This window comes from Aegilops tauschii, chromosome 7 (genome assembly GCF_002575655.3).
Source record: "Aegilops tauschii subsp. strangulata cultivar AL8/78 chromosome 7, Aet v6.0, whole genome shotgun sequence".
Classification (NCBI taxonomy): Eukaryota; Viridiplantae; Streptophyta; class Magnoliopsida; order Poales; family Poaceae; genus Aegilops; species Aegilops tauschii.
This window is the reverse complement of record NC_053041.3, coordinates 140,412,984-140,426,262: the sequence shown is the minus strand read 5'-3', so window position 1 is coordinate 140,426,262 and position 13,279 is coordinate 140,412,984. Positions and strand designations below refer to the sequence as shown.

The 13,279-nt window shown below is 47.1% G+C and overlaps 1 protein-coding gene across 1 annotated transcript; it reads left to right on the top strand.

The window, feature by feature from the left end:
• The first annotated feature begins 11,263 nt into the window (after window positions 1–11,263).
• Window positions 11,264–12,990, top strand: LOC109733001 (patatin-like protein 1). The gene is made up of 3 exons (XM_020292209.3): window positions 11,264–11,578; window positions 11,667–11,848; window positions 11,959–12,990. The coding sequence occupies exons 1-3, from the start codon at window positions 11,438–11,440 to the stop codon at window positions 12,860–12,862; spliced, it is 1,227 nt and encodes a 408-aa protein (XP_020147798.1). The 5' UTR covers window positions 11,264–11,437; the 3' UTR covers window positions 12,863–12,990.
• The last annotated feature ends 289 nt before the right edge of the window (window positions 12,991–13,279 follow it).

The window sequence follows — 13,279 nt, the reverse complement described above, 5'->3', positions numbered from 1 at the left end:
TAATGCACATCACTATAAGCCCTGCAAGCAATGTGACTAATGAGTTAGTTACGGGATGATGCATTACGGAACGAGTAAAGAGACTTGCCGGTAACGAGATTTAACTAGGTATTGAGATACCGACGATCGAATCTCGGGGAAGTAACATACCGATGACAAAGGGAACAACGTATGTTGTTATGCGGTTTGACCAATAAAGATCTTCGTAGAATATGTAGGAACCAATATGAGCATCCAGGTTCCGCTATTGGTTATTGACCGGAAGTGAGTCTCGGTCATGTCTACATAGTTCTCGAACCCGTAGGGTCTGCACGCTTAACGTTCGATGACGATCGGTATTATGAGTTTATGTGTTTTGATGTACCGAAGGTAGTTCAGAGTCCCGAATGTGATCACGGACATGACGAGGAGTCTCGAAATGGTCGAGACATAAAGATTGATATATTGGAAGGCTATGTTTGGACACCGAAACAGTTCCGAATGAGTTCGGGCATTTACCGGAGTACCGGAACCCCCGGGGAGTCAATGAGCCTTATTGGGCCTTAGTGGGAGAGAGGAGGCGGCGGCCAGGTGGAGGGCACCCCCCCCCCCCCAAGCCCAATCCGAATTGGGTGGGGGGCCGTCCCCCCCTTTCCATCCCTCTCTCTCCCTCTTCCTTCTTCTCCTACTCCAACAAGGGAAGGGTGGAAACCTACTCCTACTGGGAGTAGGACTCCCCCTTGGGCGCGCCCTATGAGGGCCGGCCCTCCCCTCCTCCACTCCTTTATATACGGGGGAGGGGGGCACCCCATAGATACACAAGTTGACAGTTGTCTTAGCCGTGTGCGGTGCCCCCCTCCACAGATTTCCACCTCGGTCATAGCGTTGTAGTGCTTAGGCGAAGCCCTGCGTCGGTAACTTCATCATCACCGTCATCACGCCGTCGTGCTGACGAAACTCTCCCTCGGCCTCAGCTGGATCAAGAGTACGAGGGACGTCACCGAGCTGAACGTGTGCAGATCGCGGAGGTGCCGTGCGTTCGATACTTGGATCAGTTGGATCGCGAAGACGTTCGACTACATCAACCGCGTTACAAAACGCTTCCGCTTTCGGTCTACGAGGGTACTCTCCTCGCTCGTTGCTATGCATCACCTAGATGGATCTTGCGTGTGCGTAGATTTTTTTTTAAATTACTGCGTTCCCCAACAGCCCGACCATCACGCGTGGGACATCAGGCGAGAGGACGCACACTGGCGCGACGAAACCCCTCGCAGAGAGGTGGTTGCAGTCGCGCCAAGGCCCACGCGTCATGGATCGCGAGAAAACCTAGCGTGATGCGGGGAGTCCGCGGGAAACGGACTACGCAGAGCGTGCCAGGGAGCCAGTTGCGGGAGGCCCCGCGCAATGGAAGGCGCGGATGGCACTCTCGCCGGCGGAGACTCCCAGAAGGCGGGTACTCCACCATTTCTTTATAGGAGTAATTACATACCTAATTGTTATGTACCAACTAAAGCATACTCCCTGTCCGTGGGAGATGCGGCTTGAGATATGCCAGAACCCACAGTGTCTCACTGATGTTGAAGGTGAGGTTCAATTTCATCTACATTTAACATGGTTTGCTCGGTGTTTGGCATTTATCCTCTTCGTTCCTAGATATAAGTCTTTTAAGGATTTCACCACTAGTGCCTGGAGCGCAAGTCTTGTTTGACCACTTCTTTATCTGTCATTTATAGCAACAACGTGCATTCAATGCCCGTATTTATATAATCCAGCTGTTAAAAAGATATTATTTGCTTTAGACCAGCAGAATTACGGATTGCTCACTCATTGATACTTGCAATTCTTTTTTTTTTTGCGGGAATGATACTTGCAATTCAGAGATACAATATATGTATCCTTGGTGTTTCTAAATTTAGAGGTAATTTCTTTTTGCAGGGTAGAGGTAAATATATTGTGTTTAATTTAAGGAGCATCTAAACTTGTTATGTTTGTAATAAATTTAATTTATTATATTAGTCAAGATGTGTATCACATGTACTATTTAATTACTATAAATAGTTAGCCATCCACGTGATCCAACACCATTGTGCAAATTTGGTTGGTGATGGCGACAGCTCAGGGAGTGGATTAGTCAATGCTGAAATGATGTGTTTTATATGAAAAAGATGAACTTGTTGTGAATTGATCACATTGGGGTTGGGAGTGGGGTTTGAATGTTCCTGTCTTGATCCGACATATCACATCTGATTGTTTAAAGGGTTTTTTTTCCTCTCGTTTACACGTAGTTTTGGTCTTGTATGAATTTTCTAGTTGTTCATAGGTTTTCGGGTGTGCATAAATTGATGTTGCTTGTGTGTATCCTAACTATACTGAAGTTGGTTGTGTGCTCATTTTGTTATGTATCATCTTGATGCTTCATTTTAAGCCGAACTGCTCTAACTATACTGAGGATGGTTGTGTGCTCATTTTGTTATGTATCATCTTGATGCTCCATTTTAAGCCGAATTGCTTCCCTGTGTGGAACATGCAACAGATGTTTGTTGTTTTGGATCTTATTAGTTTCTGTCATTTGGTTTCTCCCTCTTCCTGGGGAGAGCGGAAAAAACAGACCTGAACTGTGTAAGCATGTGGTTTCATTTAATGGAATCGGGGAGTGCTCCTTGTAGCATCGTCACCGCCTCGGAGCTATCAAGTTCCAACTGTATGGGGCAGTTGGTGCGGTGTAGGGCAATAGGTAGGCCCTCCTTGCACGCCTCCAACTCGGCTACAAGAGCGCCATCGCATGCAAATAATTGTCTGCAAGCCGAGTATATGATCTGACCTTGTGCGTCCCGCAGTACCATGCCACAGCCGGCGGTGTTGTTGCTTGCGACATAACTACCGTCAGTATTGAGCTTGGCCCATCCAACAACCGGCTTGCTCCACTTGAGCTCCATGCATGCGTTCCAAGTGACAAGCTCCTCCATAGCCCTTGATGTCCGCCGTCGCCGCCATCGTTTTGCCCCCTCGTCACCCGCTAGCGCCGCCTCCAGGTCGCCCATTCTCCGGAACCTCCCGCAATCACATCCGGCTCGCTGGGCGTCCTCACACTACTGCGATGGAATCGATGCGCTCCCAGTTCCGGGGAGCACGCCCTCGCCTCGGCTGAGCGGAGCAACATCCACGTTGTCGCGCTCCTTGCCACTATGTGCCACCGCTCTCATCGTTGTTCATGTGGTGTCATGAGATGATTGGTGCGGATATGTTCATCATTGTAGTTTGCCAATCGCAGATCTTATCACTTAGGGCTTTTTCCTTTTTTCTCGCCTACACATAGTTTTGGTCCTATATGACTTTGCTAGTTGCCGGCGTGTTTTTTTATGTGTGTGTGAGTTGGTGTTGGCTGTATGCATCCTACTTACGTAGAGGCCGGGTATGTGCTCATTGTGTTATGTATCTTCTTGATGCTTCATTCCGAGTCAATAATATTCACCCTTTATCAGATAAAAAAAGTGCCATCGCCTTCGTGTGGGTTGTTAAGTTGTGATCCATATACACATAAATGCTAACTTTCGATGGAGCGGAGTGGAGGCCCGTCGCCGAAAGGCTTAGGCACCATTGATATATATATATCCTTTGTAAGCGATCGCACGGGGATAAGATAATCATTATAAATCCCCAACGTTTGTAACCTCTCTTAATATGGTGAAATTTTGCTGACTGGCGCCCATGGTTTTTTCCCTTCCTCATTGAAGGAGTTTTTCACATTAAAATATTTATATCCTTTGTATTGATTTGACCTTCGTTTTCTTGCCCGTCTTATCTCTAACACGCTTGGCTTTAATCCTGCTCGCTGCCGTTCTCCTTGGATGCCCCGCGGAGCACGGACGAGATAACGGAAGTTCCACGGGATCAACTACCTAACATGGAGTGTTTGACTCCAATCGTGTCCGTTAGCCACGAGGATAGGCACAGCACAATGATATCTCGGGCAAATAATTTCACCCAACGAGCACTCTAATATTTTTTCCGTATGAAACATTATATGATGATAGCAAGCTCATTGATATGATGATAGCAAGCTCCAACGGGCGCTCTAATCAAGGAGCTTAAAGGCTAGTGGCATTGCGTTGTTGGTTAGCTTACTGAAATAGTGAAGCACAGCTCACCGGAGCAAGCAAATATCTACCTTCTCCAATAAGCTCTGGTCAACCACATGATTGCCTGGTTAATAAGGATATGATTAAAAGGGACGCCATGCCTGCTGCTGCCTCATGCATGCACCTACCTCAGAACACCTCATCTTGATAACATGATTGTTTCCTTGATATGAACTTAATCTCGAGGAACTCTCTCCTTGATTTGACACTAGTAAATTAAGAGTATATCGCAATCAATCAACAGGCTGCTCGACTGATACTTCTAGAATAAAGAAAAGATGCAGCACATATGTCCAAACATACGTTTTTTTTTTCTATTAGAAGCTTACAAAAGCACATGGCCCCGTGTATGCAGAAACCATCGCCTGACGACAAATATGAACAGCAGGGTTTAATTTGATAGAGATCTTTCTTTCACTGTCAGTGCACAAACTATAGTTAATTATCCTCCTTGTAAGCTCATTGACACACATGCACCCAATGTTTTAACCTCATATGCCCGAACACCATGAAATTTTGCCAGTACGTCATGCATTTGGAGTATGTTGACTGACAAAAAAAATCAGATTTGTTTAATTTTTTTAGTATTTCTTTTGAATTTACTGTTCACCAAGATCAGATGAGACTGGGCACAGAATTGAATATTCGGGTCACGCTATTTTGGAGCATTTCTGTTTCGCAGCATTGTGAATGTCTGCTCTCTATCTGACAAAAGAGCATGAATAACATACAAACTCGACAGGAGATTCCTATAGGAAAAAATAGAAGGCGCTACAAATCAATTTATATCAACCGTGGAACTTTGAGATTTGCACGATTTAACTTGTTGTCATTCATCCAACAACTCACAGTAAAGAAAATCATCCAGCAACTGTGGGTCGCGATACATACCGTCAGCAAGTAGATACGCTGACATGTCTATGAATCTCTTCATCTGATTTGTGCAAATATACAACGAGATCACGCTTCCCATGACCTGCCTAACACCATATCAAAAGCAACAAGACCTTTACAATACAAGCAGACAAGGACAATTCTTTTTGGATTAAGTTCAAAGTGTATATTCAATCCTTGTCGTCCAGAATACACTTTGACTGAGTATACAATTTGTACTGTGTACGCTGCATGGGGTACAGCTCTACCCCACGGTATTCTGAGTATACAATGTAAGGGCAACTCCAACACAACACGATACATCGAATCGCCCGTTCGTGCCGTGCTGTCCGAATACTTTTGGCCTTCAATGCCATGTACCCAATTCATCTGGACGCGTCCGGACGTCCAAGCTCCCACAAATTGGAATAAAGTTTGGAGAGGTTTGCGAGGGTCATGACATTCACGACATAGGCGTCAGACACCCTGGACCCAGCCAAAATGAAGGCAGACTCCGCGCATTTGGACAACCCCACCATTATCTCCGTGCGAAACCCGCCCTACTGCCTCCACTCCAATCGCCACCGGTCACCGCCCAACTACCGCCCATTTTGTCGTCCGTCGCCGCGATAGAGCCGATCGAGACGGTTGCAGTAACGTCGGAACCGAAGGACCCGTTGCTGGTGGCCATCTGGAAGGTCGCCACATGGAACGCAATGGCTGACTAGTCGAAGAAGAAGGCGAGCGATGAGGCGACGGCCGGACACCCAGCACCTCCTCCGACAAAGCATGTCGTCTGGCTAGTGTCGGTCGTGCAATTGCCTTGTCACCCTGGCCGGCGCAACCGCATCTGCCATACTACTTCGCCGCCCAGCAGCTCAGTCTGCAGCAGCAGTCCGCGTCCACCACCTCCTCCTGCCATCATGTGTCATTCAGCGTCGACCCCAACACGGACTACACCTTTAGGAACCCTCAGTCGCAATTGTCGGCGCTTGTCTATTCTGCTGATGTCAGATGTGTCTCTCCCTCACGCTTTGGTTCCCGGTCTCTGTTTGTCGAAATGTCTCAACCGGGCGCGCCGACGGATGAGGAGGAGACAGTGATGAACATCACCGATGGTAGTGGCGACCACGAAGACTAGCAAGTGGAGGACTTCCATCCAGAGCCAGACACCCAGTAGAAGCATGCCTAGATGTCGGACACCCAATAGACGCACACCCAGTTGCTAGACGCCGACCTACGGGACGACTTCTAGCCGCGAGGTACTGACTGAAAGAAGAAGCTGGGAGAAAATTTCAACATGGAGGAGGATGAATTGATGGTTCATGTGTGGTTTGCCACAAGCACTGATCCAATTCATCACATGAAGAAAATGGGCAGAACCATTTGGACGGTGTGCATGTTTGGCTCCATGAGCAACGCTATGATCCCTATCGCAAGGAAGTGATCCGTAATCAAAATTCAAAGTCGCTCACTCACCGATAGTACACTATTCAAAAGGTCACCAACAAGTATTCCGTCTTTTATGAACTATTGCAATTCTAGTGGCCAAGTGACGCGGTCGTAAGTTTTTTGTTGCTCTATGTGTGGGTTGTTTGGCTGGATAGGAAACTTGTTAATCATGTCCTTTTCTTACTAGGTTGTTTGTACGTGCACGTTGTTCTTTAGGATGGAGAAGAAGCACTTAGGGGTAGTTTGGTTCATGCCCCGGAGAAAAATTGCCTAGCCTGAGACCTACCTAGGATGTGCCTGGATATTGTTTGGTTGGAGGCCACAAATTTTGAATGCCTCCCTGGCCTGCAGCCGATGGCCTGGCAGGCAGCTCGATTAGCCTCGCTCAGGCGGGTGAAATGGGACGCCTGGGATCCAGGTAAATGTTGTTTGAGGCTGATTAGCACACATGCATTGCTTATTTGTGGTTCCCGGGTACACTGCCGGTCACTTTGCCTGCCACACCGAATTTTTTATTGTTGTCTATATACCCCAGCCCAAGGAGTCCAACCAAACAATATGTGCACAGGCACGCCTTCCTAGGCAGAAATACTCTTTTCTTCAGGCTACTACTAGGCATCAATTTTTGCCAGGCATGAAGTCCAGGGCATGAACCAAACCGCCCCTTAGTCTTCATGCATATTGGTTGAAGTTGAATGTGCACCCCAAGTGTCTCAACATCGTTGCCAATTCCGTCAAGACCGCCACCATCGCCAAGTGATCCACCAAAAGGATGGCTAGGAACTAGGGTAGGAAGTGGAGGAGGATAAGGAGAAGCGAGAAGGAAGGTAGAGTGACCATCTTATCCCAGTTTCTTGGAATGGCAACGGTAATTTCCAGTAATTGCTTTTCATAAGGAAGGTAGAATGCTCAAATTTTAAATTAATAAAGCCTGAAAAAATTGAGGCACAATGCTTACAACGCAGCTCTGAAGTCATAGCTGGACCAAAATTCAAGCAAACAAAAGAAAGAAGGAAATAAAGAAAGAAAGAAAGAAAAGAAAAGAAATGCAGCTTGAAACTCGAGCCCGTCATCCACCATTTCAGCCAAGATCAACGAAGCAACACCGGTCTCGAGGGAGGCACATTCTTATTAGGAACAAGCTCCTATCGCTCTAATTGGTTGAACCTGGATACAACCCCATACGTCTCCACCATTGAAAAAGAGCCCTTGCCCTCTAACCTCAAATCTGAAGACGTTGCACCACCGACATGCAGAGTATTTCACTCTAGAATCCTGAACAAACCATAGGTAAACATGTTTCTAGGGGAGGGTACGACAACCGCTCATCACACAAATCGAGAATCTCATGAGATCCATCGTCTCCCATGACATAACCACTCAAAAGACACACGTTGTACGGTGATATCGCAAACCTAGAAAACACAACAAATATAGGACGACCACATCACCACAGAAGGACACGACATGCCATAACACCAAGCTCTCGCCAACCCTAATGTGCCACTACAGCCGTAGAGGTGAAAAGAAGACTCTACAACCTACATGGTACATGTGGATAAGAGGAAGATAACCAGAGCCCTATAAATCGAATGCACCAAAATTCAAGTGCTGCACCAAACGCTGGCAGTTGTTTCTTGTTGTAAGTGAATGCAATGAAAAGACACATGGCGAAGTCATAGCTAGAAGTCAACAGAGCCACCAACAACAACCACCAATCACAAGGATACTCAACTACCATCCTCGCGATCCACACACATTCCTCTAGGGAGGAAACTGATGCAACAGTCTTGTTGCCGCCCAAATGGCAAGGGTTTTCACCTACTAGTTGGTTATGTGGACATCCCTGCTCCCCCCCCCCCCCCCCACAATCACACCTGCTCAAGAGACTTACGTTTTAGATCTTCCGTTTCTATGAACTTTTGATAATGCTCATGAGAATATTATAATGCATAAATTAAATAAGCTTGTATTATGAAGGAATAAAGGACCTTGCACGGACAAGAGGGACATGCATTGTAGCATGAGCAATCGTGGAGATGACAACAAATATACTAGAAGGAAGGTATTTTCCATGTTTTTTAGCAATGTGTGTTATCCCCCTTCATAAAGGCGCACAAAGGGATTGATGAAATATATAATATAAAAATTCATAATTTCATCTATAACCATTCATAGGTGTCGCGCCACCTCATTTTGGTCTGGCCAATGTAAACTTGGAATACATGAGAAAACTGACTTAGGGTGGTTGCGGTCCTACTCCCGGGGTTGGTCAATATTTCCCCATGTCCCTCCATAAATACCGCCCCTAGGGCACCGGTTAGACTTAGGTTTTGCATATTTAAGAATTTGCCGTAGCTACAATTTCGTGTACTTCATTTATGCCCAATGACCATGCCAAGACAGCTCGAGAAACCCCATTTTGTTTTGTACTTCATCTATATACGCAGTAACTAGATTGCATATCATAGTTCTTGCTCTCCGATTGCTTGTAAGTATTAGACTTTGGTGGTCAGGTTGATCATGTGTTTCTCATCGAAAGACTGGGACACCATTGTGCCTATCACAAGGGGAGGTTGGGCCGGGGGAAACCTCAAATAATCTTCCATGTAGGGATATAGGCACGTCGTTGTGGTTGCCGTTGCTAGCCTAGGGATCCCTTGGTCCCAACAACCCCACCACCCCCATCCGACCACCACCCATATTCCGCAGAGAGGACTAGATGCACGGACGGGAGTCGGTGTTCTCAGATTTAGCACCATGCCAATACGAGCAAGTAGTGGCGGAGCTACAACAAGGCTGCACGGGCCATGGCCTGCCCAACTTTGTAGCATTTGCTCCTATTATAGCCAACCCATGGGCCCAGAAAAGCCAGTCATGACCAATCTATTGCAGTTTGGCCCACCCATGTTTTTGTTGCAGACTTCGCCACTGCCAACAAGCACGCCATCCATAGACACCCCACCACCCACTTAGCCAAGGGAGTTGAATAATCACCGCAGCAACCACTCGCCACTGGGTCAACACCGCCATCTTTAACCAGGGTCGCTACCCTGACGTCCCAAGCCCTCTGCGAGAGTGGTGAGGGCTTGCAGGTGGCCTTCTTTGGCAGCAACAAGGGTGGGACAGAAATAGGGAAGGAGAGGTCAGTTTGAGCTAGTTGTCCCTCCTAGTCACAATAGGAGGGCAACGCGAGGACCGAGCCGCGTCAGTCCTCTCTTGCTTTGGTAATTCTTGATAGACAACAAGTAATTTTTGTTTGCGGGTAATAATTAATACGACCTAAAAAACCTAGAGTAAACTGAAATACACGTGCGCATGTTCAAGTCTTAAAAATGTGGCGCTGAGTGTACTACTTCCTCCTGATAGAAATATAAGTCGGGCACGAGTTTCTAGCTCTTCAATTTGACCAAACGAACATTGTGTAACATGCCAACAAAAAATTGTGTTGGTAATTCCATTCAACGAAGAATCTAAAGATATACCTTTTATGGCATACTCTCTCCGTCCGGTGAAGAGTGTACATCTAGAAATTTTACGACAAATTATGTAGTTAAGTAAAAAATGCATTGAAAAGGTGCAAGCCATCATCTCTCTCCTCTTCAAGTACCCAACCCCCAATGAACTAAGTGCATGTAGAAATTAAGAAGACCATGTATAGGTTATTATTGGTCTTGATTACCGTGTGATGAGAGAGAAGTATTGTTTCCACTTTAAAGTGCATTGGAAAGATAGAAGTACACTTTTTTGTGAACAAATTTTGAAGTCAAACGTACACTCTTCACCGAACAGAGGGAGTATAACATTTTTTTTTAGTCAAATTGATAACAGAAGACCACGCCCGAAAAGAAGTATACTGATATGAATCGCCCGAGAGGTTCAGGGCAGGTGTGTGTTTGATTTAACTCGGATCACAATAGCCTTCCTTGAGAAGCATGACATTTGCCCAACATTTTTTATGCCAAGTTCTTCAAACACCCATGGCAATTTCCTCAGAACACATCGCAAATTATGCAAACAAGGGATTTTGCTATGAAATTTGCCGTGTTCCCTTGAAGGAATTGCCATGTTCATGAAAAACATTCGCAAATGTCATCCCAGCGAGCGTTCGCTGAATCATTACCGTTGAAATTTTCTGGGTTTACTTTAATTTAGTATGATTTTTTCCCCGGAAATCCATTTTGGATCTCGGCCTCCAAATTCAAATTTAAAATTTCATCGAAATTCATATTTTTACATTTCAAAAAAATCTGAAAAAAATTACAGATATACATGAAGGCATAACACACATGTGTGTAAAATTTCAGTTCAAAATACATTGAAATGACGGCTGCGCAAAAAAGACAAATCTGGGGCTGTTTAACACATGATACTGTTCATCCTCCCAGACCATGAATTTGTCTTTTTTATACAGGTCGCAACTCAAGGTATTTCATCATGAATTTTTACACACATGTGAGTTACATCCTTACATACATGCTTATTTTTTTTAAAAAAATTAAACCATAAAAGTTTAAATTTGAATTTTTTTAAATAAAGGCGTCCATGGAGCTCGGCCTCCAAAACGCCTCTCTCTTTCTTTCCCTTCCACTTTCTTTGTCTTGTTAATAGGATGGAATGTGTAACTTTTGAAGAAAATCTGGTACGACAAAGCATCGTCGCTGCTCTTCGTTGCGCCAACAAATCATGCTGTCGACCGTACAGCGAGTAGGGACTCCAGAAGTTGGTCATCGGTGCCCATCAAACGTGACAAACGCGCGCCATAAAATAAGTGTGAAGTAAAAAGATTCCATCTTAGCCACTGACGCCAAATTTGGAGTTAAATAGCCCGGTAGGCGGTAGAGCTCCCGATCGGAAAGCACAAGAACACAAGAGCTACGAACACGCCCGGGAAATCTTGACGGGAGCGAGCTGGGTCTGGTTTCAAATTGAAGGCCACCGCTAGCACTAGCTAGAGCTCGAGCAGTGCAGGGCACACCCGTGCGAAGCTCAACATGTGCAGCCAGGCGGACCCGACGCTGACGTGCCCGCCGCCGTCGCAGGGGCGGCTCATCACGGTGCTGAGCATCGACGGCGGCGGCATCCGCGGTCTCATCCCCTCCACCATCCTCGCATGCCTCGAGTCCAAGCTCCAAGTACGTCCGTCCGCAGCTCGATTGTCTATAGCTGCACCTTCTTCATCCTTGATTGGTTGTTGTTTGTGACGTGTACTGTGTTTGACAGGAGCTGGACGGGCCGGACGCGCGCATCGCGGACTACTTCGACGTGATCGCCGGGACGAGCACGGGCGCGCTGGTCACGTCGATGCTGGCGGCGCCGGGCGAGAACAAGCGGCCGCTCTTCGAGGCCAAGGACATCAACAAGTTCTACCTCGACAACGGGCCCAAGATCTTTCCGCAGAAGAGGTACGTACACACGCACGCACGCACGGCGCGGTGTCCCTTCTCTTCTCCTTCCGGCTCCGGCAGACCGTCTGCGGCGATGCTGATGCCGGCGTTGCTTCACGTACGTCCAGGTTGGGGTTCCTGACCCCGATGGCGAACCTGTTTGGCGCGGTGACGGGCCCCAAGTACGACGGTAAGTTCCTGCACGACAAGATCAAGAGCCTCACCAACGACGTGACCGTCGCCGACACCGTCACCAACATCATCGTACCGACGTTCGACATCAAGTACCTGCAGCCGGTCATCTTCAACACGTATGAGGCCAAGGTGGACCCGCTCAAGAACGCGCACCTCTCCGACATCTGCATCAGCACGTCCGCGGCGCCCACCTACTTCCCAGCGCACTACTTCACGACCCGCGACCCCGCGGGCAAGCTGCCAGACCGTGAGTACCACCTCATCGACGGTGGCGTGGCCGCCAACAACCCCACCATGGCCGCCATGTCCATGATCACCAAGGAAGTGTTGCGCCGGAACCCGGACTTCACGCACGGCAAGCCCGCCGAGTACCACAGGTATCTCATCATCTCCATCGGCACAGGGACGGCCAAGCAGGCGGAGAAGTACACCGCGCCGAACTGCGCCAAGTGGGGCGTCCTCCGCTGGCTCTATGACGGTGGCTTCACCCCACTTATCGACATTTTCTCTCATGCAAGCGCCGACATGGTCGACATCCACGCTGCTATATTATTCCAGGCTCTCAACATTGAGAAGAACTACCTACGCATCCAGGATGACTCGCTCACGGGCCACACATCATCGGTGGATATCTCCACCAAGGCGAACATGGAGGCGCTCATCGGAATCGGCAACATGTTGCTCAAGAAGAAAGTTGCCCGGGTGAACATTGACACGGGGGTGTACGAGCCCGTCGATGATGAGGGCACCAACGAAGAGGCGTTGGCTCACTTTGCCAAGAAGCTCTCCGACGAGCGCAAGCTGCGGCTGAGCCAAACCACCCTCAACTCCCAATAGACAAGAGGACGATTCGAAAGAGAACAGAGACGAAGAAAACTAGCTCCTATGCTAGATCGACCGATCTAGAGTTGTAATATATTGTTATGTAATGTAATTTTTGGTGAGTAATTAATTTTTGAATCCAACAATATCATTATTTAAACTTCAAAAAATATATTCTACCACCTAAAACGATGGATGCAAGTCGGATCAAACAATATCGGGCAATTTGTCTCAGTATTATCGGCTTTAAGATTTTTACGAAGTTGGCGACTAATCGGTTGAATGGGATAGCTGACCATGAGGTCCATCTCACTCAAACAGCGTGCATGCAAGGACAAAATATACTTGATAGGATTGGTGTCCTACATGAAACTATAAATGAGCTTCACCAAAAAAAGAGGAGCAATGTCATCTTAAAAATCAACTTTAAGA